The sequence below is a fragment of the Leucopleurus acutus genome, assembly GCF_964270905.1.
Source record: "Leucopleurus acutus genome assembly, chromosome: 3".
NCBI lineage: Eukaryota > Metazoa > Chordata > Mammalia > Artiodactyla > Delphinidae > Leucopleurus > Leucopleurus acutus.
In genome coordinates this window covers 121,014,638-121,041,274 of record NC_139145.1, presented here as the reverse complement: position 1 = coordinate 121,041,274, position 26,637 = coordinate 121,014,638, and the positions used below count along the sequence as shown (strand labels likewise).

General features: G+C 35.8%; 1 protein-coding gene across 2 annotated transcripts in view; it reads left to right on the top strand.

Annotated features, from left to right (window-relative positions):
• The window catches only part of SLC30A5 (solute carrier family 30 member 5), a 30,368-nt gene extending 7,515 nt beyond the window's left edge, over positions 1–22,853 (top strand). For both annotated transcript variants that reach the window (XM_082836909.1, XM_082836910.1), the window contains exons 2-16: positions 1,575–1,697; positions 3,434–3,500; positions 4,698–4,783; positions 7,755–7,842; positions 10,393–10,480; positions 11,684–11,760; positions 12,003–12,173; positions 12,628–12,916; positions 13,100–13,308; positions 14,028–14,185; positions 15,067–15,196; positions 17,540–17,741; positions 18,534–18,760; positions 20,515–20,643; positions 21,254–22,853. In XM_082836909.1, the coding sequence (XP_082693035.1) occupies positions 1,575–1,697; positions 3,434–3,500; positions 4,698–4,783; positions 7,755–7,842; positions 10,393–10,480; positions 11,684–11,760; positions 12,003–12,173; positions 12,628–12,916; positions 13,100–13,308; positions 14,028–14,185; positions 15,067–15,196; positions 17,540–17,741; positions 18,534–18,760; positions 20,515–20,643; positions 21,254–21,424 (2,215 nt within the window). In that variant the 3' untranslated portion in view covers positions 21,425–22,853. The remainder of the gene's footprint in view (positions 1–1,574; positions 1,698–3,433; positions 3,501–4,697; positions 4,784–7,754; positions 7,843–10,392; positions 10,481–11,683; positions 11,761–12,002; positions 12,174–12,627; positions 12,917–13,099; positions 13,309–14,027; positions 14,186–15,066; positions 15,197–17,539; positions 17,742–18,533; positions 18,761–20,514; positions 20,644–21,253) is intronic.
• Positions 22,854–26,637: the final 3,784 nt, after the last annotated feature.

Here is a 26,637-nt window from a genome sequence, read left to right as displayed (position 1 = left end):
TACATACATTGATATCATTGCATATCAAATTGTTTTAACTGCTATTTGAATGACTTAGGTTTCCCTTAAACTTCTGTGTTTGCTTTTTTGTATTTTTCTCCCATTGGTAGAGACTTCTCATTCCTGCTGGTGTGCTGGCTTTGGACATCCCTTTTATCTCCTTTTTAATGTATTAACACCTGTTAGATATAAACTTAGAAAGTAGTCTCTTGAATGACTTGCAAAGATGATCTGTTGGGGGGGGATGTTAGAAGTTCTCACCTTTTTATCTCATTCTTTTTCATTTCTAATTTGTGTATGTTTTATAACATAATATCAGGAGAGTAGTACATGTTTGTAATGTACAAATAATCGGTTTCAGGTGCAAAATTTTTTTTTACTACTAGAGGTATATGACCAAAGAAGACTACTAAGCTAGAAAACTGAGATAATTTCTTCACTGTTTTCTGATTGCTCTTTCAGGAGCTTCTTTTTTGTTTCTTTTTATGGCAGCCTAATTTTTCCATGGATGAACTTTTCTTTCTTATCCAAGAATATTATTTCTAGTTCTTCGTTGTTTTCTGCTATTCCCTGTGATCTCTGTATCTTTTAAATTTCTTTGCTGTTTTAGTTTGTTTGGTCTCTCATTATAGGCTTATCATAAAGGATTGATTATCCATATTTGGCCATTCTTATTTGAGTGAGGCCCAAAAAGCTAGTTAGAAGACCTGTATGGGGCTTGTCCCCTGGTGGGCTTCTCCAGAGAAGGGTTCTCCTGCTGGGAGATTGAAGCCTGGCAGTTAGGATGTTAGAGTTAAATGAGGGAAGGCAGGTGGGGTGGGGTTAAGAAGGGAAAATTCCTTTTAATCTCCATGATTTTAGTCCAACACTTCATCCCTCTTTTCCGCTTTGCCTTATGTCTAGACTTCTCCAAAGGTGAAGCTCTTGTCCTGTCATGATTTAGGAGGGATGGTTGCCTGGCTGTGCTGGGTGGGATTCTGGGGACCTAACTACCTGGCAGACTTCCTAATGATCCTCCTCTTTGCAGCTCTCCACACCCTTTCTGAGGTGCTTCAGATTCCTGAGCCTTCTCAGGGCTCTGTAGGTCAGGTCACTTCAACTGTGACTCACTGCAGTCACTTAGCGAAGCAGAGGAGAGGTAAACCTAAGGCATTCACCATTCCCCCCTCCCTTCCTATATTATAGTCTCGTTTCATGACAGATGGTTTGGTTTCTGTTTTTATTCTCTTTATTTGTTCGGAGTAATTGTTTAAAAAGCACATTAGAAAATAGTTAAGGCAACTCAATCAAGGACATTTTTATTTTTAGTTTGGCCTTTTTTTCTTTAATAGACGGTATCTGTGCATACATAATACGTCCATGTATATTGCAAAAAATCTGAAAGTATATATACCAAAGTGTTAATAGTAGTTATCACGTGGAGGGGTGAGTTGAGTTTTTGTTTGTTTCATTTTTTGTTTATATTTATGGTTTTCATAAAGACCCCTATTACTTGTATAATAAGAAAAAAAAGGATTACAGAGTTCTTTGTGATTTCAATGATACTGAAACTTGTTTCTGTTTTTATTTTTCAGGTTAACAAAATATATTGTATTACTGTGTGTCACTAAAGTTTTGAAGGCTGTGGGGCTTTTTGAATCATATGACCTCCTGAAAGTAGTTCACATTGTTCAGTTTATTTTTATATTAAAACTTGGGTGAGTGTGTATGGTTCTTTTTTTCCTTAATGTTTTTTAATTTCTTTGAAAATCCTGTTTTAACTGAGTATCTTTAGGATATTTTACATAGAATATTTTGTGCATTTTATTCCTCCTGACAAGTACTTGATAATTTTTTTTTTAAAGACAGAATACCTAAGGTTAGAGGTACCAAGAGACTGGATTTAAAAAAAAAAAAAAGGATTGTCATATTCTATTAGCTTGCCAAAACATCAGCTTTTGCTTTAGTTTGTGTTAATGAGGTTTTTGCAAATTTAATGTCTGGCTTAATAGAATACAGCTGGATCCCCATATCTGAGTCAGTATTCAGTCTGTTGCAGTATCTCACATGAACTAGCCTCTGAAAAGCTCTAATATACACCCCTGAGAGAATAAGAGTGAAAAGGGCAAATAATATCCTAATACTTCTGTAAAAATAGTTTGACCTCAGGCCTTCCTTGGTGGTACAGTGGTTAAGACTCCGAGCTCCCAATGCAGGGCACCCAGGTTCGATCCCTGGTCAGGGAACTAGATCCCACATGCATGCCACAACTAAGAGTATGCATGCCACAACTAAGGAGCCCATGAGCCACAACTAAGATACAGCACAACCAAATAAAAAATAAATATTTTTAAAATATTTTTTTTAAATGTTTAAGAAAAAAATAGTTTGATCTCACAGCTCCCTAAAAGGGCCTCAGGGACCCTAGGGATTCCCAGACCATCCTACTGGCATAGTCTAACCTTCCAGCAGGCATAGAATGTCACCTGAGACTTGTCTTGGCACAGATGTTCCTTATTTTCCAAGTTAAACCATGCTGGGCTGTGTTCACTACATGTCCCTTCATGGTATAGGGTCCCCTTACAGTATAAATTTTACACTACTCTGCATCTAGTAAGAAATTCTCTCTAAGTAAAGATTCTCTGGACCTTGAGATTGATAGTGACCAACCTCTGTATTAATAAATATCTGTTAGGGATTTCCCTGGTGGCGCAGTGGTTAAGAATCCGCCTGCCAATGCAGGGGACACGGGTTCAATCCCTGGTCCATGGAAGATCCCACATGCTGTGAGCAACTAAGCCCGTGCGCCACAACTACTGAGCCTGCACTCTAGAGCCTGCACGCCACAACTGCTGAAGCGCACTTGCTGCAACAAGAGAAGCCACCGCAATGAGAACCCGCGCACCGCAATGAAGAGTAGCCCCTGCTCGCTGCAGCTAGAGAAAGCCCGTGCGCAGCAACAAAGACCCAACTCAGACAAAAAAAAAAAAGAAAAGAAAAGAATCTGTTAGACTCCTGGCAATTTTAGTAATCATGGAAAGTGATTCTTGACTAGAAAATTTTTAGCACCACTAGAATATATTTTTATATAACTATTTTGGGAATATGAAAAGTAGGGATATATGATTAGTACTTTCTTCATTTCTATTTCAAGATTTGTTATTACTGTTTTAGAGAAGATAGGAATTATTTTCTTTAGTAAAGTATAAAAAAATATTGAGACTTCTTTTATGGCTTGTAAACTGGTTCTGAAGGCAGATACAAAAGAAAGAAGAGTTCCCAAAATATTGTAGTGGAAGCCTTATTAAAATAAATATTGTTCTCTAGTATATTTTCTTTAGAGGTTAACATACCCTTCAAATTCTAGTATATTTGTTTAAGTGTCTTTACTTAAAACCACACCTTGTATATAAGATTAATTAATATTAATATATTAATGTTTCAATATTCACAGGACTGCATTTTTTATGGTTTTGTTTCAAAAGCCTTTTTCTTCTGGGAAAAGTATTACCAAACGCCAGGTAAGTCTTTTGCAGAATCCTTTTGTCCTAGCAGTGGACCAGGAGGCAGTGTTCTTTCCTTGATCAGGGTTACTTACTGAACGATTTTAAGTGCTCAGCAGAACATTTCCAGAGTTAACTTGCCCTTGACTTAGCATTTCAGAACTGAGGCTTTAAGAGTAAATGCTAAAGTGCTAAGATAATGAAGTGTTTAAAAATGTAGACGAGGGTAGAAAATGTTTCCAGCATGCATATAATTATTTTTTTAATACCGGATCCATATGCTGAAAAGATTTACAAATCAGACATGTAGACATGCCCACAAGCCTAGGATAAATGTCACTGGGAAGCAGATAAAGCATAAGGGTTACGAGCAAGGCCTCTGGAGTCAGACAAATTCATGGCTGTTCTAATGACAAACCTTACTTTAAGCAAGTTACTTAATTTCTCTACCTTCATTTTCTGACCTGTAAAATGGAGATAATAATGCCTTCCTAATGGAGCTATAAGGAATAAATGAATTAATACATGTAAAGTTCTTAAAATAGTACGTGGCATACAGTGCGTATGCAGTACATATCAGCTATCACCCTCTTCATCGTTATTATTCCCTTTAAGCATCTGAGGTTCAGGATGCATACCAGAAATGTCCTTCATTCTGCATCATCTCATATTATCACCTCTTTGGACAGTAGTTACACCCTACTACATATTTGCTACATATATGCCACAACTTAGAAACCTGTGCCATGATTTTTTATTAGATGAATTTAAGTACCTCTGTTTTAGAGACCAAGAACATTTTTTAAAACAGGATTAATATTTTAAAACCCATCTTAACTTTTTTCCCTCTCTTTTCAAATAATTGAAGGACTGAATATCCCTGCGGGAGAAGAATTTAAAAACTAAAACATTAAGTGTTCCTAGCAAACTAGTGAGAACTACTGTAAAAAACAGAGAAAATTGTACGCTATAGAAAAAGATTTCAGGATCTAGCAACAGACAAGAATATGGAAAATGAAAAACAGAATACTATCTTGCAAATCTAGATTTAGTCAAGGGATCTTAATAATTTCTATTTAATTTTAAAATATGTAACTATTTGGCCATTAAAATATTTGTGTTACCATTATCTTTCCCTATGTATTTTATTTAAGATTTTGAGATATTTGGCAAAACATATGACTGAAATTTTTAATTTTTTGTTTCCATTTTTAGTGGATCAAAATATTTAAACATGCAGTTGCTGGGTGTATCATTTCACTTTTGTGGTTTTTTGGCCTCACTCTTTGTGGACCACTAAGGTAAATAGAAATGCATATTTTGAATGTTTATGTTTCTTCATTTTGAATATTAGTTTTATGCCATTATGTTTTATGTCAAATGTTTGTCAGTTATGTACAAATGCTTCTTTCACTTCTATAGCATTGGGTACAACTCATTGAGTATATATATATATATTGAGGACCTGTTTAGCTTGTGGCCTAGTTCTTTGGTGAATACCATTAATGTATTGTTCATGATCTGTCATAGATATTTTACTAGTTAGAGTCCAAACAGTTTCAGAAAAATTTAGGATACGTGACTTTTTATTCATTGGTGATCCCTTTTAGCAGCTGATTTTAGAAATGAAAAGTCTGAAATGGTAAATAAAATCAACCAATAAGGAGGAAAGGAAAATCTTTAAAAAATGCTTCCCCCTCCCCCCCAACTCTGAAAGTCCTACTGCCTGCAGAAGATGCTTGAAAGATATGGTTATAAACAGATGTCTTGGGAATAGTGAGCCAATCATCAAAGATAAGTTTAACTCTCATTTCATATTCCCTTAAGTCTCTATAGATCTTTTTATGTAAATTGGTCGGTTCGGGGAGGGGGGGGGACTGCTTTAGGGCCACTTAATTTAATAGGAATTATAACAGGTGCAACTGTGCATAAGTCTTCTTTTAATATTTCTCTGTCTCAAAATTATAAGCAAAAGTGCCTTGCCATTGATGGGGGGGCGGAATATGGGACAAGAAGTAAGGAGTAAGATGAAGGGTGGGGCTTCCCTGGTGGCGCAGTGGTTGGGAGTCCTCCTGCCGATGCAGGGGACACGGGTTCGTGCCCCGGTCCGGGAGGATCCCACATGCCGCGGAGCGGCTGGGCCCGTGAGCCATGGCCGCTGAGCCTGCGCATCCGGAACCTGTGCTCCGCAACGGGAGAGGCCACAACAGTGAGAGGCCCTCATACAGCCAAAAAAAAAAAAAAAAGATGAAGGGTGTTCTGAAGAGTCTCACTGAGGATGATGGAGTGGACAGTAGAAAGTGATCAGTGGGAAATGCTTTGTGAAAAGTCTTTTCTCCTCTCCCAGACAATAGAATAGCTCTGGGTTTGGCTCGCTTTGGCTTGTTTACTCTGTGCTTTGTCAAAGGAAGGGTGTATATAATTCCAATGTCATATCCCTGTCCGTGACAGCAGCAGCTTCCTGGCGTGGTGGGAAAGCTGGCTGGGATTTCTCAGCTTGGAGAAAACCTTTTCAGTTTATGCTTGAATATGATTGAGCGGTAATTTCTTACTCACGAAGTGATCTTTTGGTCTGTTTGTTACTAAATCACTGTCCCTGTGTGTTAGGCTAGGGAAGGAAGGGGGAAAGTTGTTAAATTCTTCCTTGGCTCCTTATTTAGTCATCTACTTCTGCCCTTACAACCACTCACTACCACCAGCTCCTCTGCCAACACTGCCCCTCTCATTCTTTTACTAAAATTGTCATTCAGTTTCTTGATTAGAAAGACTCCTTTGGTGTTTCATTGCCTGTCTTATTTTAAGTTAGTATCATTCTGCTGATATATTTTTTTATTGTAATCTCCCAAATATTAACAGAACTAAAATAATCACTACTGTGTTCTCATTACAGATTTTTGAATAAGGAAGAAAAATGAAAATTTTTCTAATGAGCAGCTGAAAATCTGTTCCCATGTAGATCCTATAAGCTCCCTTTAGCTGGCAATAATGTTTTTATTTTTTTTTAATATTCATACATATAAAAAAATATGAACATTCATGTATCCCCCCAAATAAAACCTTACCAGTTCCTTTGTTGCCCTGTGTGTCCCCCTCTCCCCCTACCATTGGATGTAACCAGCATCTTAAATTTTGATTTTCATTCTCTTGGTTTTCTTTATAGTTTTACCATATATATACACATTTCTTTTTTGCAAGTTTTCTACTTTATATGAATAGAATTACATTGCATGTATTTTTGTGCAGCATACATTTTCCATTCAGTGTTGTGTTTGAGATTTGCCCATTTTGATGCATGTAGAGTATGTGTGTGTGTATGTATGTATGTATGTGTGTGTGTGTGTGTGTGTGTGTGTGTGTGTGTATATATATATATATACACACATATATATAGTTCATTCACTTTTGTGTTAGTTTTTTGAAATGTAATTCACATACCATAAAATTCACTCTTTTTGTCTTAGTCCATTGGGACTGCTATAATAAGAATACCATGGGCTGGGTGACTTTTAAAAAATACAGATTTGTTTCTCATGGTTCTGGAGGCTAAGAAGGCCAAGATTAAGGCAAAGCAGATTCAGTGTGTGGTGAGAGACTGCTTCCTGGTTCATAGACAGCTGTCTTGTCTCTTCACTGTAACCTCACATAGCAGAAGGGCGAGGGAGCTCTCTGTGGTCTCTTTTATAAAGGCAGTAATCCCATTCATGAGTGTTTCACCCTCATAATCTAAACACCTCTCAAAGGTGTTCATTACCTCCTAATACCGTCACGTTGGTGATTGAGTTTAACGTATGAATGGGGGAGAGAAGGAGACACATACATTCAGTTTGTAGCATTTTTAAAGTATACAGTTCTGTATTTCTTAATATATTCATAGAATTTCATTCATTTTTACCACTGTATAATAGTCCTTTGAATGAATATACTCTAAATTATATTATCCATTCTCTCATCAGTGGGTATTTAGGTTGTTTCTAGTTTTGGGCTATTGCAGACAATGCTGGTATCTTATAAGTGTTTCCTGGTACATATATACAAGAAACCTGTATGATATAATCCTACAAGTGGTATTATTAGATATTTGTAGCTTCAACCTTCCTAAGACAGATAATGCCAGAATATTTTCCAAAACAGCTGTACATGTTTATTTTTCCCATAATGTTTTATGAAAATCAAGGGGAAAGATTTATTTTCTTCTCCCTTACTCTCGTTGAATTCATGCTTCCTGATAAAGATCAGATATATTTCATGAATGATAATGTTTTATTTTTGTAGGACTTTGCTGCTATTCGAGCACAGTGATATTGTTGTCATCTCACTGCTCAGTGTTTTGTTCACTAGTTCTGGAGGAGGACCAGCAAAGGTAGAATTTTACATTATTCATTACTTGAAAATTGAAAGTGTACATGTAAAATACTATCCTTTACCATTTAAAAGAATGCAGAGGCTTTTTCTGCTAATTATAAATTTTTCTCACAACCATTTTGATTTTTACTTTTTATTTTGAAATCATTATATATTCCTAGGAAGCTGCAAATATAGTACAGAGAGGTCCTTGTGCCCTTCACTCAGTTTCAATAGTAACTTCTTACCCAGCTCTTATACTATCAAGACCAGGAAATTGACATTGGTACAATCCATGGACCTTATTCAGATTTCACCAGTTTTGCATACACTCGTGTGTATATGTGTGTGTGTGTAGATTTGTGTAACCATCACCACGGTCAAGGTGCAGGACTGATTGATCACCACAGACATCTCCTTCATGCTATACCTGATCCCTCCCCTCTCTCATTCTTAACTCCTATACATCATTTTTGGAAAATACGTCCCTAAGAACTTGTTATATTTAAAGTCTGATGAATGTTTTGCCAACTAGGTGACCCTATTCATCTTCCATAATTTAAGTATTAATCTCTTTTCAGTAAATGCATCACCAATGTGCAATTATAACTTACACCTACAATACTTTTATTTACCAAATTAAATGCTTCCTATGCATGACGCATTGTGCTCGTTACAGAGGAAAGGAGAAATAAAGGCAAATAAGGTTTAATAGTTTCTGTTCTGAAAGGGGCTTTCAGGCTAAATAATGGAGGCAGATGAATAAAATAAAGTGAACAAAGTAACATGCCAAGTAGAGCAGAGTCTACCCAGCCTGTAGATTTCAAATTGGATCCTTGGGTATTAAAGCATATGCCACTATTTAATCTTTTCCCCTCACTCACAGAGTACTCCAAAATAAATGTCAAGTGGATTGAAGATTTTTGTAGTTAAAACAAAAGATATTTGTAAAAGCACAGAATAAAATATAGATGGATAATTAATCTGTGGACAGAGAAGAACTTTCTGAGCATAAAACCAGTAGAAAAAAATCACAAAGGGGAAACCACGTACATTTGACTGCATAATGATTACAAGCATCTGTGTAACAGAAATCATTGTGCAAACAACAAACTAACAATAACAAATTGCCACAGATAAAAGTTTTGTTTTTTTTTTTTTTTGCGGTACGTGGACCTCTCATTGTTGTGGCCTCTCCCGTTTCGGAGCACAGGCTCTGGACACGCAGGCTCAGCGGCCATGGCTCACGGGCCCAGCCGCTCCGCGGCATGTGGGATCCTCCCGGACCAGGGCACGAACCCGTGTCCCCTGCATCGGCAGGCGGACTCTCAACCACTGCGCCACCAGGGAAGCCCCTACTTTTTTTTTTTTTTAAATATAATCACTCAAATAGTTTAAAAAAATGCTGAAGATCCTCAATAGAAATGAGCAAAGGGCAGGAAAAGACAACTCACAAAAGAAATACAAATGACTTTAAAACATTAAACAAACATTTTACTGCACTAATCAGAAATGAGAGTATGGATCTTAATATCCTGTCATTAGTGTCAATAATGAATCTGGGCATCTCGCCAGGACTGTGACTTTTTTTTTCCTTAGTCTGACTCTGAAGCATCACAAAATTCTCAGTTGCCCTCTTTGCTAAGAAAAGATTAAGTTATATTCTCCATATTTGGGTATTGTTAATGTTACCTTGTCCTGATTCAATGAAAATTGTGAAATTTTAAATTATGTGGTTTATGTATACTAACTTTTGTCAAAATACCTACCACACTAATAGAGAATTTATCAAATGTAGTGGTAGTCATATAATGAATAAAATAGGATCCTCATTTTTCACTTAAAATTTTTATTTTATCGAAATATCTGGTATTACACCTATAAATTTGTAAATAGAGAGTGTATAATAATGCTATTTAGATTGCTTCTGTACCAAAAATTCTGAAGTATTTGCATAAACGTGGATAGTGTGCCCTTTCTATAATTTTCTCTTGTCAAAATCCTTTCCCTGGAATGAGAACATAAGAAGTGTATTCAGCTTTTAATACCTTTACTAGCTATTAGAGATGACTTTACTAATTTTCTTAACATGCCCTCTTAGTTCTTTTTCCCTAGAAGAGTGGTAACTAGGTTACTGACATTATTGTAAATCAGCTGTCTTCTCTATTACTTGCATGTTGTAGAATAAATTAGGTCACTACTAATTATTCCTTAGTTACTTGGGCTTTTCAAACAGAAGCAAAGTAACATTTAGGAAGATTAGTTCTGTGAACATTTAATGGTTTGTACGTGGTAACATGCTGATCAGTACTAGCAAGGAGACAACTGAAGTTGTCAAATTGTCCAGTGCCCTAAAAATACCCTACAGGATTTGTTGGAGCTCTTTACTTTTGTATCTTACTGTTAATACTGTAAATTTATATTGTACAGTATAAGGACTTTAATGTCAGATGTTATTTTTTCTTTAAATATTTATCTGAAAAAAATTTTCTTTAGCATTTGTATAGTCATGGTCTTAAAAATCAACACTTGAAAAAGCTATTCTTGCTGTTATTCTCTTCATTTTCAGACAAGAGGGGCTGCTTTTTTCATTATTGCTGTTATCTGCCTATTGCTTTTCGACAATGATGATCTCATGGCTAAAATGGCTGAACACCGTATCCTTTTGCAAAAGATCGGAGTTTTTTAGTCTGGCACAATGGGAAATGAAGGAGTGACTGAATTATACTGATCAATCCTGAATGAAACTTTCATAGGTTGATGTAGGTATTCTAAATCAGTATTCAAATAATGAATAAATTCATTCTAAATTAAATATTTTATAGCATCTCAATATCTTTTACAGCACCCTAAGTTTTCAGAAATTTAGGGACAATGAAAGAATATTTTAGAGTGTCCTGATGCTATTAAAAAAAAAATAGGTGATTTACCACTCAACAAAATCAATCTATTTGCTCTCTTGTAATTTAACAATTTAAATGCTCCTTTTAGAAGTCAGTGGCAATTATTAAATAGAAACTTTTTTGAGATTAAATGAAAAACCTTTGGCATCTTGCCTGAAAGAAGAAGTTCAAATTCCTTAACCTGGTATTCTCCCTCTTGCTCTAAATTATTATTTCCAACTCATCCCCCACTTGTCTCTTATATAAACCCAACTTTCCAATCAAATATATCTACTCATTTTCCTCTGCAGTCATGCACTGTTCTTTCCTATCTACATACCCTTGCCCACTCCATTTAGCAGGACTCAGAACACCAGTTTTGATCCTTCTGGTTACTGATACTGCTGTAAAACCTATTAGTTAACTAATGTCAGTTTACTTTGTTACAGTGAAAGAGGACAGCATGACTTTGCAGAACTTCAGGTTGATTGTTAGACAATTGTTGCCCACTGTACCCTCTTTTGCCTGTTGCTTGCTTTGCTGAGGCTTATGTGGTCAATGGCTTAGAAACACATTTAGCACTGATTTTTACATGGCATATCCAATTCCATTGGATAGGAGTGATCTAAGGAGGTTCCTTGCTCTTGTCCCTTCGTCCTCTTTAGAGTATGCATGCCTATGTCTTTTGGAGGTTAAGCACTAAAATTTAACAACTGTGCCTTAAGCACTATTATAATTGTTTTGGAGACAACAAAACAAATATATATAGGCCATTCTAATTTATAAATCATGTCCCAAAATTAAATTTTTAATTATTTCCTTTTGTTTTTAAGGGAAACATATTGTTGAGGATAGTCAGGTTTGCCCTCAGATTAGTGTATAGTCAACCCAAAGTAATGTAGCTAAAATTCCAGGAGGACTTCAGGATTCAAAGAGTTAATATTTGGAATTTTTTTTCCTTCACTCCAACTCACTTAGCTGAAGGACATCATGACAGTGCTCTAACTCACATGCTTTACACAGCCATTGCCTTCTTAGGTGTGGCAGATCACAAGGTATGTTCTTTTCTTTGTTCCTAAGGTGATCAAGAGATTCTGAAAAGTTACAGCAACTGTAGCTATAAAAGTACATTTAAAATAAGTTATCAGTAATTTACAGTACTGCCAGCCATTTAAGTAGTTCAGTAATTTGGGTTATGGAAAAAACATGCTAGCTCCATTTCTTTAAATATTATGTATTAAAGGCTTGAGTGTTGAACTGTGTGTTTCTAATGAGATTTATCTACTTTTACTCATAGGGTGGAGTATTATTGCTAGTACTGGCTTTGTGTTGTAAAGTTGGTTTTCATACAGCTTCCAGAAAACTCTCTATAGATGTTGGTGGAACCAAACGTCTTCAAGCTTTATCCCATATTGTTTCTGTGCTTCTCTTATGCCCATGGGTCATTGTTCTTTCTGTGACAACTGAGGTAAGAGCAGGAATTTATTGGTAATAAGTAAAATAAATTGCTGTTATTTATAGATTTTAGTTCAGTACATTGTATTTTATTTCAATTTGGTGTTGCAAGTGGCTTTAAATTATCAAGTACTATTACATTTATACATCCCTCCCATTCCTGTGGCCCACAGAAATCAGTTAAATACTACTAATAATATTAATAATAATTTAATACCTACCCACAAACCCAAGGATTATATATCACCAAGTATTTATAAAATTATTAAACAATAATGCTTCTTTTTTTAATACTTTGGGGAATACTAGGAAAATGTGCCAATATCTTATAACTCTTATATTTTAGCATTTTATAAATCATATTGAATCATGGGAATATTTGTTTATACATAAAGGGATTAACTAAAATATAAGATGTGAACTTTATACCCGAATGGTATTAACAAATTTTTTTTTTTAATTTCTAGAGTAAAGTCGAGTCTTGGTTGTCTCTCATTATGCCTTTCACAACGGTTGTTTTTTTTGTCATGATCCTGGATTTCTATGTCGATTCCATTTGTTCAGTCAAAATGGAAGTTTCCAAATGTGCCCGATATGGATCCTTTCCCATTTTTATTAGTGCTCTACTATTTGGAAATTTTTGGACGCATCCAATAACAGACCAGCTTCGGGCCATAAACAAAGCAGCACACCAGGAGAGCACAGAACACGTCCTTTCTGGAGGAGTGGTAGTGAGCGCTATATTCTTCATTTTGTGTAAGCATTTTTCCCCTTAGCAAATTTCATCTTTTGGATTCTGATGTTCAGTCATTTACTAAATTTGGGAATTTGTTCAATGCTTCATACATTTAGTGCTGATAGATACTGTGTTGGGTTTTGGTGGCTTAAATTTTTTAAACTTTTGTAATATCCCTTTTTTTTTTCTTCTTCCGTTTCTAGCTGCCAACATCTTATCATCTCCTTCTAAGAGAGGACAGAAAGGTACCCTAATTGGATATTCTCCTGAAGGAACACCTCTTTATAACTTCATGGGTGATGCTTTTCAGCATAGCTCCCAGTCAATCCCTAGGTTTATTAAGGAATCACTAAAACAAATTCTTGAGGAGAATGACTCTAGACAGATCTTTTACTTCTTGTGCTTGAATCTGGTAAGAGTTTTAAATATTAGTGGCATATCTTAAAAGCGTAATCTTTTAATTTTGACAGTTCTGGTATAATTTTAGTAATTCCCGAATAATTTTAGTAATTAGAAATGGGCTAAAATTATATTTTCTCTAAGTATTAGAAAGATTACAGGATCATATTCATACTACTTAAACAAACAATTTTTTGAAGTATTTTAAAAACGTTGGTTTAGTGTGCTATTTCAAATTAGTAGATATAGTAGTTTATAAAGATTTTTATCAGGAATTCCCTGGTGGTCCAGTGGTTAGGACTCCTTGCTCTCACTGCCAGGGGCCCAGGTTCAATCCCTGGTCGGGGAACTAAGATCCCACAAGCCACACGGCACAGCCAAAAAGAAAAAAAGATTTTTTTCTACTCCTTATAAGATCTCACTACCGACCAGTTTGCTAACATTTTATAGTCTAGTTTATTTAGTTCTACAGACATATAAATAAAACTATCCCCTTTTAAGTAGTTTATAAGATAGACATATCTGATTTAGCTTGATTTCTTATAGTTTATATGAAATGAGGTTTCTTGTATGAGAACCAGTTAAATAACGAAAGAGACAGTTATATAATATCTTCAAGTAAGGTTTGGGTAACTAAAGGTTAAAATCCTTATGATTAAATTCTGATAAATCTCTCTTGAAACAGTATTTCCCAACATACTCCTCTCCTATTTTTTTTTAAACGTGTTTTAGCTTTTTACCTTTGTGGAATTATTCTATGGCGTGTTGACCAATAGTCTGGGTCTGATCTCAGATGGATTTCACATGCTCTTTGACTGCTCTGCTTTGGTCATGGGACTTTTTGCAGCCCTGATGAGTAGATGGAAAGCAACTCGGATTTTCTCCTATGGGTAGGTACCCTGACTGTCAAGGCTTGTAGCAAATTCCATCTTATAGAATAAAATTTTACTACTTTTAATACAAATTTAATTTTTCAGAGCTTCATTTTTCTTTAATTTAAAGTAGATAAGAGAAACTAAACCAAGCATTTGATAAATACTGAATGGCAGTAAGCTTAAGACTATATACTCCCTGACAAATCCCTCTCATAGGTAGATAGCAAAAAATCAGTTAAATAGTGAGCTATTTGGCCAACAGTGTTTCTTTGAGGTAATGGAATGTTCATGGTCATTCACATCTTTGCAGTTAGAAAGAGAATTCAAAATTTAAAGTGGCTATGCATGCAGTAGCCTTTCACTAAGTCATCATTAGTGAAATGATGCAGTATCCTTTCACTAAGTCATCATTCAGTTCAGCGAATATTAGAATCCCTGATTTGTGCAAGATATTTTGATAAGAACTATTGTAAATAGGTTAATAAATTCAGCTCTTACTTTCAGCTGTTTATATTTTGAAAGATGGATGACCCCAAATTACAAAAAATTTTGATACAAAGCCCAATCTGTGTGCTGTGACGGAGATACAGAGAACACCAAAGGATTAAAGGAGAGAGAAATAACTTCTTGCTAAGAAATTAGGACAGGCTTTGTGTAAGAAGGGACGTTGACAAAGGACTTTGATAAATATATAAGATTTCAACAAACATATATGTATGGAAAGAACCTTCCAGCATTAGTATGATATTTATAATCTTGGTAATTTTCTAGTCTTACTATTTGTGTAATTGAAAATCTGTCATTGAAAATCATTTCCTCATTTGTAACATAATAATGTTTATACTTTAAAAATATTTGTCATTTTCCTTTTCTAAAAATATATTCTACATTTTTAGGTATGGCCGAATAGAAATTCTCTCTGGATTTATTAATGGGCTTTTTCTAGTGGTAATAGCTTTTTTCGTGTTTATGGAATCAGTGGCTAGATTAATTGATCCTCCGGAATTAGACACACACATGTTAACAGTAAGTCTTTTCATTTTCCTATTTGAATTTCTGCTCAAACTCATACAGCTTTTTCCCTGCTAAAGTTTAACTACTTGTAGTTACTGACCTAGGAAGGTTTTATTTACTTATTTTTTAATTTAAATTAACATAACTTCCTATCTTGCTATTTACATTTACACTGCTGACTCTTCGAAATTAATTAATACACTTTTCTCTAATACGCTAGTAGTCAAATATTAGATAATATCCTAAAACAGTTTCTTTTCTGCCTTATTAAACGTTTTTGTTTGAAGATGTGTTTTTGAATACCTGAGGAAATATTCAAAGGCTTTACTCTAGATTAAATAACTGCTATGGCAACTTTTAATGTTTTCCCTGTACCTCCAAATCTTTACATGCGCTGTTCCTTATAGTTCTCACGCCCTTCCCTCACTTCTGCCCTTTTAGGTTTTACTTCTAAAGTTACCTTTGGTGGGATACTTTCCCTTAGTCCCTCTCTTCCCACCTTAAAGTGTGTTAGATTTCCCTTTCTGAATATTCCCATTGTATCTTGTGCAATCTTCTTTTAGCAACATTGACTTATAAATGTAGTTTAGTTTTTCATTCTTCCACAATTAAGATATGTGTCGCTCAATATCAAAAAAACAAACAACCCAATCCAAAAATGGGCAGAAGACCTAAATAGACATTTCTCCAAAGAAGACATACAGATTGCCAACAAACACATGAAAGGATGCTCAACATCACTAATCATTAGAGAAATGCAAATCAGAACTACAATGAGATATCACCTCACACCAGTCAGAATGGCCATCATCATAAAATCTACAAACAATAAATGCTGGAGAGGGTGTGGAGAAAAGGGAGCCCTCTTGCACTGTTGGTGGGAATGTAAATTGATATAACCACTATGGAGAACAGTATGGAAGTTCCTTAAAAAACTACAAATAGAACTACCATATGAGCCAGCAATCCCACTACTGGGCATATACCCTGAGAAAACCATAATTCAAAAAGACACATGCACCACAATGTTCATTGCAGCTCTATTTACAACAGCCAGGACATAGAAGCAACCTAAGTATCCATCAACAGATGAATGAATAAAGATGTGGCACATATATACAATGGAATATTACTCAGCCATAAAAAGAAACAAAATTGAGTTATTTGTAGTGAGGTGGATGGACCTAGAATCTGTCATACAGAGTGAAGTAAGTCAGAAAGAGAAAAACAAATACCATATGCTAACACATGTATATGGAATCTTAAAAACAAACAAACAAAATGGTTCTGATGAACCTAGGGGCAGGACAGGAATAAAGACGCAGATGTAGAGAATGGACTTGAGGACATGGGGAGGGGGAAGGGTAAGCTGGGACGAAGTGAGGGAGTGGCATGGTCATATATACACTACCAAATGTAAAATAGATAGCTAGTGGGAAGCAGCCGCATAGCACAGGGAGATCAGCTTGGTGCTTTGTGACCACCTAGAGAGGTGGGATAGGGAGGGTGGGAGGGAGACGCAAGAGGGAGGGGATATGGGTATATATGTATATGTATAGCTGATTCACTTTGTTATACAGCAGAAACTAACACACCATTGTAAAGCAATTATACTCCAGTAAAGATGTTAAAATTTGTTTTTTAATTTAAAAAATTAAAAATAAAACAAATGGATTTCTCTAAAGGAGAAATTGTAGATGTATGTAAATTAAATAGTGCCCTGAGCTAGAGCTACTATTCAAAATCATTTTGTAAGAGGGGATAATCAAGGGTAAGTATCCTTTGGGGTGTTATTGTGGCACCATTAAATCAAGATAATCTCATTTACTTTGTTTTTTAAAAAATGCTTTTCCATTGTACTTTTTTTACTTTGGGAAATTTTACTATAGTTAAGAAACAGTAAGACTGTTTATTTGTAATCCACTCATTAGTAAATTACAATCATTGCCTTTTAAAGTATTGATATTTACCTAGTAATATAAATGAGATTTCCGGTACAGTGTATACTTGCTCTAGTAAGCAGTACTTTCAAACTTGTTATTTAAATAAACAAAACAAAACTTTAGCATCATTTATTTATTCATAAACCCTGAATCAAGTACATTTTTATTCTTAATCATTTAGTTAAAGCAAATCTAAATCCTTTTACTTGTGAGCACTTTGGTATTTGAAAGTTAAATGCTTCTTCTAAAATTCACACTTTTAAAATTTTCTTATTGAATTTAATGAGGTTTTACTATGAATATTTTCAAAACTATAAACCAAAAAACATATATAGCAACATAATAACTTTTAAATAACAAGTTTATTTTTTTAATTACAAATTTAAAGGTTTTCTTTTTTCTTTTTTGCTAGCCAGTCTCAGTTGGAGGGCTGATAGTAAACCTTATTGGTATCTGTGCCTTTAGCCATGCCCATAACCATACCCATGGAGCTTCTCAAGGAAGCTGTCACTCCTCTGATCACAGCCATTCACACCATGTGCATGGACACAGTGACCATGGGCACGGTCACAGCCACGGATCTGCAGGCAGAGGCATGAATGCTAACATGAGGGGTGAGTCCTTGCCGGATACTGTCCTACCTTTCAACTGTGTTCTGAATTGACATTGTTTATTTGTATTAAGTATTGGGCTCTTGGTACAATTTTATTTTAAAAAACCAACCTGTAACTAAAAAGAGATCTAAAGTCATCTGTTACAGAAAATGCTCACAACTGTTCATAAATGTCAATTTTTAAAAATAAATTATTGTAATTATAGAGTCCTTTTCATAGTGACATTTGAGTAAATATTAGTTGCAAGGGAAACTGTGCATTACGCACTTTCACTATAAAAGAACTAAGAAATTTTTATTGTACTGAAAAAAACTATGGGGGAAGTATCATTTATGTTGAGATATTTATTCTGATGTTTTATTTATTTATTTATTTTTTTGGCCACACCGCATGGCTTGTGGGATCTTAGTTCCCCAACAAGGGATTGACCCCTCACCCTCAGCAGTGAAAGTGCGGAGTCCTAACCTCTGGACCGCCAGAGAATTCCCTATTCTGATATTTTACTAGAAATAATTTAGGTAATGTCAAAACTTGGCTCATGTATGATTTCTAGGAAGCTTTCCCACACACCATCATAAAACTCACCACACTGGTAATAGATGCCCACATCCTTACTTTCACCACTATGCCATGAATTCCTTTATGGAAGTGACCATGTTTAGTCATTTTGAAGTACCAGCCCCTAGCAGAGTGCCTGGTGAATAATAGGTACCTCGTAATATTTGTAGAATGAATAAAAGAACTAAATTAAATGTGCTTTAATTTTTAATATTTTATGTATCTTACTTGTAGGTGTATTTCTACATGTTTTGGCAGACACACTTGGCAGTATTGGTGTGATCATATCCACCATTCTTATAGAGCAGTTTGGATGGTTCATTGCTGATCCCCTCTGTTCTCTTTTTATCGCTATATTAATATTTCTCAGTGTTGTCCCACTGATTAAAGATGCCTGTCAGGTTCTCCTTCTGAGACTGCCACCAGAATATGAAAAAGAACTACATATTGCCTTAGAAAAGGTACTGTGTATAATTTGTTTACTAGTCTTCTTCCTTTTAAAATAGTATTTGAAATTAAATAAGTTGACCTAATGAGAAATGAAAATGACAGTCTTGTAGGAAAATGGACTGATGATATAAACAGGCAATTCATAGAAAAACCAAACACAAAATAGAATGTATTTCAGCTTGTGGTTTGCCATATCTTATTATTTGTTTGTTTGTTTATTTATTTGTTTATTTGTTTATTGGCTGCATTGGGTCTTCGTTGCTGTGCGCGGGCTTTCTCTAGTTGCGGTGAGTGGGGGCTACTCTTCGTTGCGGTGCGCGGGCTTCTCATTAGGGTGGCTTCTCTGGTTGCGGAGCACAGGCTCTAGGCACACGGGCTTCAGTAGTTGTGGCACGTGGGCTCAGTAGTTGTGGCACATGGGCTTAGTTGCTCCACAGCATGTAGGATCTTCTCGGACCAGGGCTCGAATCTGTGTCCCCTGCATTGGCAGGTGGATTCTTAACCACTGCGCCACCAGGGAAGTCCCTGACATATCATATTAAAGTAATTAGGATCTGCTGATGAACAGTTGACATCTTGAATACTTAAGGTATAGCATCTTAACCCACTGGTTTCATAAATAAAATTAGTAAAGTTTTCTCACTTTCTCATAATTGGCAACTAATACATCCTACTAAAAAAGAAAGTTTTTTATTTCAAAAATAATACATGTCCATTACAGAAAGCTTCAAAGTAGAAAAAAGAAAAAAATAATAATCACATATAATTTCACCACCTGGAAAGAAACACTTTTTTTTAATTTATCTATTTATTTATTTATTGGTTTTTTTGTTTGTTTTTTTGGCTGCATTGGGTCTTTGTTGCTGTGCATGGGCTTTCTCTAGTTGTGGTGAGCAGGGACTACTCATTGCGGTGTGTGGGCTTCTCATTGCGGTGGCTTCTCTTGCTGCAGAGCACGGGCTCTAGGCACGTGGGCCTCAGTAGTTGTGGCATGTGGGCTCAGTAGTTGTGGTTCACAGGCTCTAGAGCTCAGGCTCAGTAGTTGTGGCACACGGGCCCAGTTGCTCCGTGGCATGTGGGATCTTCCCGGACCAGGGCTTGAACCCATGTCCCCTGCATTGGCAGGCGGATTCCTAACCACTGCCCCACCAGGGAAGCCCAGAAACACTTTTGAGTCGTTTTTCTGTATAAAAATATTTTTAAAATAAAAATGGCCAAAAAAATGTTTTGTACTGCTTTGTAAATTTTTCCCCACTTAATTATGTCATGTTGATAAATATTCTAATACATTTTTAATGACAGGGTAGTGTTACATTGTGTGGATAGTCTATAATTTATTTAACTAGCCCTCTGTTGTTGAACATGAAGGATATCTTTTGCATGTGTTATCTCAAATATAACAAATAATACTGGAATGTTTGTATCAATATAAAGGAAACAACATGGTTTATTGAACGTATCCAATGTTTAGACAAGGCAAAGTACATCTTACATTGGTGAAAATGGGTTTAAAGTCACCTGTGTAACCCTGTTCACTTCCTATTCCAAACTTCCTTCCCTGGCATCACTGCCAGGTCAAAATATTTTAGACACCTTTACTTGAAGTTAGTTGTCCCTCCCATTCCTTTCTCATTTCTGGGCTCTCCTTATTACTTTTTTTTTTTTTTAATCAGCTTAATAATGGTTTCTGGACTAGAAAGACTGCTTTGTGTTCAGTAAATTAGCCTTCAAATCCATTTATATCACCTCTCCTTTTATTTGACAGCTACAGAAAATTGAAGGATTAATATCATACCGAGACCCACATTTTTGGCGTCATTCTGCCAATATTGTGGCAGGAACAATTCATATACAGGTGACATCTGATGTGCTGGAACAAAGAATAGTACAGCAGGTAATAATCTTAAGTTTTTAAAATAATTTCAGTTGAGGTAATTGCACACATTGTAAGTTATACAGCTCAGTAGTCATTTAATTGTTTAAAAATATCATTCTTACAGCTGTCCAAGGATAAGTTGTTTTTTTACATCTAGATTTGTTTTATATCCAAAAATGGTAAAAAATAAAGTCAAGTTTTAGTATGTGGAGGACAAGCTTAAGTTAATGTAAAAAAAAGTTCATTTGTAATCCACCTTGGTTCCCAATAGATGGTCAAGAAATAAGTTATTATAAATATAGTCCTAAGTTAATAATAATAATAAAGTTGGCAGGTATGTGTCATGGTTGGAGATAAGGATCAAAACAGTTCCTGTATCCCTATTCTAGACCTACCGAATTGGAAACAGTAGCTGTTTTCCTTTTCTACTTTGAATGTCAGGTCAGTGATTTACTGGCCTTCTAAAAGATCCTATGTAATATTTGACCAGCTAAATAATAAACATTATTTTAAGGACTTATCATTGACTATCTGTGGCTATTTTAAAAAATGTGATATCTATTATTTAATCCAAGTGCACTAAATGCATTAATCTAAATGCTTTTAAATGTATGGATTTTTATAACAGGTTACAGGAATACTTAAAGATGCTGGAGTAAACAATTTAACAATTCAAGTGGAAAAAGAAGCATACTTTCAACATATGTCTGGCCTAAGTACTGGATTTCATGATGTTCTGGCTATGACAAAACAAATGGAGTCCATGAAATACTACAAAGATGGTACTTACATCATGTGAGATAACTTGGGAATTACCCCTGGGGTATGAACAATGAAGATGAAATGACCGGGTATTTATAATATCGCCAGAAGGAAGAAAATTGCACATAATTGTACAGAAACATTTTGTGGTATTTGAAAAAAATTTTAAAGCTCCCTACAGTTGGATCAAGGAATCTTTCTTAAAGGAAATTTAAATACAGAATGAAGCGTTAATTGTACAAGTAAAATAATTGTTTAAATTACGTGTAAAACAGGAAACTTAAAATTTAAGTGAACATGATGTATCATATCATCTTCAAAAGTGAACATATAATGATGGATTCTAGTGAAGACCAAAATAACTTCTGTGTGTTTACTTTCTGTAAGAAAGCATCTCCATTGTAAATAATGTATTTACCTGTTTATTACAAAGACCCAAATGAAAAATTTTTAGTCAATTTTTTGCATAGCCCTAGGATAAAATAGGAATAAAAGTTCTATATTTATGGATTTTCTGTATATAAAACTGGTTTCTAATTATAACTTAAATCCATTAAGTAAAACCTGTATTGCCACTTTAAATGTAAACTAAATTATTTGGGAGAAACTTCAACCACTGATATGAGGCAGCAGTGAGAATAGTGAAGGATAACATGACAGTTTTTGATGTATTACAAAAGCCAACCACTCTGTAAAATAAATTTTTTTACTTTTGGTAATATTTGCAAATGAATAATTACTTTATTAGGGTAAAGAACTTAGACTAAGTTGTGTTCATGTTATTCACTCTTGTCTTCTTCCTCTAAAGTAGAATATTCCATTTCTTGTTATGCATCTGGCATTCCAAGTTGCTTATTAAGCTGGTATCCAAGCAATGCTAGGCTTTTCATCTTTTCATATGTTGTGGAACAGCCAGTGGAGAGAGTCATAAATAATTGTCAACTCAGAGTTAATTTTCTGCCTATAGATGTAACTTTTTTTTTTAATTTCTGGAACATGTAGACGTAGAAGAAATATCAAAGAATTAGGTGGTTATTTTAAAGTTTAATAAGTAAATCTTGTTCATAAACCCTTGGGCACTATGAAATCAAAATACTTACTCTATAACTACTTTCTATAGTAATATCTATATTTTTTTATTTACAATTTAAACTGAATGTATAGTCTGAAAAGACTGTATGATAAATAGATACATAATAATATATGCAGTTTTATGAACACCAAAGAATGTTGACCAAGAGAAACTTTTGAATACCTATTTATAAGCATCTGAGTATTTTCACTCTTATACTAGGAATTTTGATAAGTAGGATGAATTAATTTTAGTATGGATACTATTTTCTTATCTATACCATAATGGCAAACATGTATTTAAATCATATTTTTGTCTTACAGATTTAAAATGTGAGAGGTTTTAGAAATTTGTTATAAGTTATTTTGATATTTCTTGTCTTCTCTTTACACATTTTCTGGTCCAGAATCTTCAATACATATTAAAATTTTTGAGTGGTGGGAAAATAATTGCATATTGATGTTTTAATGTAATTTTTATACATTAAAAAATTTTAAGTAGATAGGTACAATAAATATTACATCATTTTTTTAATTGTCATTTCCCTTGGAAGGCATAAAAATAGCAAGAAAATTAAACTAATGTGATGGACAACTATCAAGATGAGAGAGAATGCAACACTGAAGGGTGAGGGAGTACAGATGGAAAGTAGGTAAACTCCAGTATGGAGAGCACCAGGGTCCTGGTTCTGGCTCATACAAACCATATGACTTTAGGCAAATCAGCCTCACTGGGTATCTTTTTTTTCCTCATACATAAAATGAGAATACAATCTGCTCAAATTCACGGATACGGAGCAACTGGAACCCACAAACTGCCAGTAGGAATTTGAAATTTCAGCCTCTTTGGAGAACCGTTTGGCCATTTCTTTTAACGTTAAGCATACAGCTCTCCTGTGACCCAGTTCTACTCCTGGGTATTTACCCAAGAGAAATGGAAACATGTCTATAAAAAGAGTGGTACAAGAATGTACATCTTCTTGAGACCCCAAAACCGGAAAGAATCCAAATGTCCATCATCGAGAGAATGGATAAGTAAGTTATGGTGTATTTACAATGGACTACTTACTCAGCAGTTTTTTAAAAATTACTGTTACAAACAATATAAGTGAATCTCAAAAACATTATAAGTGAGGGGCTTCCCTAACAGTCCAGTGGTTAAGACTCTTCGTTCCCAATGCAGGGGGCACGGATTCGATCCCTGGTCGGGGAACTAAGATCCTACATGCCACAGGGTGCGACAAAAATATATATATATATGGGTGTGTGTGTGTGTGTGTGTCTATATATATATTTTTTTATATATATAGTTATATATATATTTATATATACATATAATTGAAAGAAGCCAGCCACAAGAGGTCTACTATATGGTTCCATGTATATAAAGTACAAAAACAGAGAAGACTACTCTATAGTGATAGAGCATAGAAATTTTCAATAGAGCATTAATTTTCAATTGCTGTCATAACAAATTACCACAAACTTAGGGCTTAACACAAACCTATTATCTTACAATTCTGTAGGTCAGAAGTCCAGTATGGGACTCACTGGGCTAAAACCAAATTGCCACCGGGCTGCATTTCTTTCTGGAGGCTCTCAGAATCCATTTCCTTGCTCACTCAAGTTGTTAGCTGAATTCAGTCCTAATGATTGTGACTGAGGTCCCTGTTCCTTTGCTGGTATTCCCAGCTTCTAGAGACCACCTGCATGTTTTGGCTTGTGGCCCCTTTCCTCCATCCTCACTTGTGGCCCCTCTCCTCCATCCTCAAAGCCAGCAAGAGTAGGTCATGTGCTTCTTATACTTCAAATCTCTCCTGCCTCTCCTTCCACTGTAGCACCTTTCTCTGACTCACTCTTCTGTCTTCCTCTTCTACTTTTAAGGACTCTTGTGATTACTTTGGGCCCACCCAGGTACCAGATAATCCCCTATCTCAAAGTCCCTTTTGCCGTGTAATATAGTCACAGGTATGTTCCTATTCACAGGTTCTGGGCATTAGGACAGGACATCTTTCTGGGGGTCGTTATTTTGCCTGCCACGTGTTTGCCTTGCAAAGACTGGGAGTTTGTTAGAAAAAAAAAGGGCAGGGAGATCTTTTTGGAGTGATGGAAGTGTTCTATATCTAGAGCACAGTGGTGGTTACACAGGTGTATACAATTGTCAAAATCTTAAGTATAACTTCTGCATTTTCTTTTTCAAGTGCTTTTATAATTTGCTAGTAATTATTCGAAGCTACTGTGTGGTAAGCACACAATTATCCATTTTTTCTCCTAGTACTCTGGTATTATCACATAATAAGTTAGCTATAACTGATCTAGTTCAATAACACAGTATAGTGGACTAGATTTTTTTCAGATACATTGTTCCTCTTTGTGGCTATTTTCCACTTGAATTTAAAGGCCAAGGAGGTTTCCTCTGCAACAAAGTACAATACATAGATCTGTCAATATTAATATTCACACAGTTATGGAAAGCCTATTTAAGAAAATAATACAATTCAGTAGTTTATTTTTTTTAAAACATTGAATAAATCCATTCATACTCAACAAAATGCATTGAAGTTCTTTATAGCAAGACACTGCTCTAGGAGCTAGGGATAAAATCACCAATAAAACAGTCCTGCCCTAAAGGAGCTTACTTTCAAGTGTAGGACACAGACTAATATGTAAAAATGTCAGATTGTGATGAGCACTATGAGGAAAAGCAATAACTTATTGAACCCTTGCTGTGTACCAGGCAGGCAGTGTTCTAAGCAATCAATATGTGTAATTATTATCCCCATTTTACTGATGAGGAAACTGAGGAAGAAAAAGGTTAACTTGCCCCCAGATCATACACCCAGTAAGCGGTAAAGCCAACTGTCCAAACCAGGCACTCTGGTTTCACCCTTAACAGGGGTGCCAGAGAATGGCCAAAAAGGATCTCTATGGGGGAAGACAACCTGATTTGAGTAAGAAAGCAAATGGTACCTAGTATCTTAGACCGTATTCTATTTTTTTTAATAAATTTATTATTCATTTATTTATTTATTTATTTTTGGCTCATTGGGCCTTTGTTGCTGCATGCGGGCTTTCTCTAGTTGTGGTGAGTCGGGGCTACTCTTCATTGCGGTGCACGGGCTTCTCATGCGGTGGCTTCTCGTTGTGGAGCATGGGCTCTAGGCACATGGGTTCAGTAGTTGTGGCACGTGGGCTCAGTAGTTGTGGCTCGCGGGCTCTAGAGCTCAAGCTCAGTAGTTGTGGTGCACGAGCTTAGTTGCTCTGCGGCAAGTGGGATCTTCCCAGACCAGGGCTCGAACTCGTGTCTCCTGCGTCGTCAGTAGGATTCTTAACCACTGCGCCACCGGGGAAGTCCTGTATTCTATTAATAGCCACTATTCTATCCTGAAAGAACATCAAATGTAAGGCATTTGAGGCAGGAGGTGGTTAGCATGATAGAAGAAAAGCAAGAAGGCCAGTGTGATAGCAGCAAAATTAGTCAAGTGGTGTAGTGAGGACATGGAAAGTCTGTGAAGGGCTTTGAGTAAGGAACTGACTCGAGCTGATGTGTTTCAAAAGGATCATGATAGAAGAGCCTAGTAGAATCCAAGGAAGAGTTAGAAGGCTTTTGCCCAAGCCTAAATGAGAGAGGATGGGGACTTGGGCAGACTAAGCAGCATGTTCATTGCCTCTTACCCATAAGCTTGCTGTTTAAGGTAAAAAATCAGACACAAACTCTGCCTTCACTATGCTTATTACAGTAGGGAAGATAAGATGTATGTAACTATAATTCAAGATTTAGAGAGGTTTGGTGCCGTAAGGGAGTGGCAAAGTTCAGAAAATGGAGAAGTTACTTTTAGCTGAAGGGAAGAGGGTGAGGCTTCACAAAGGAGGTGGCATTTGACAGATCAAAGAGACCAGTGGGGTTGGAAATAGAAGGCAAGGGGATTAATTTCCTCTGGAGTAAAGTGTGTATACCCATCAGTAGTTCAGTTTTGCACAATCATGGCTTTCGGGTGTGGGTGTGGAGTTAGTAGGCCTATGATTACGAAGGTTAGGAGCAGGGCATTGAAGATATTTGAATACCAGGTTACAGGTTAACCACATGGGGCTTCCCTGGTGGCGCAGTGCTTAAGACTCCGCGCTCCCAATGCAGGGGGCCCAGGTTCCATCCCTGGTCCGGGAACTAGATCCCACATG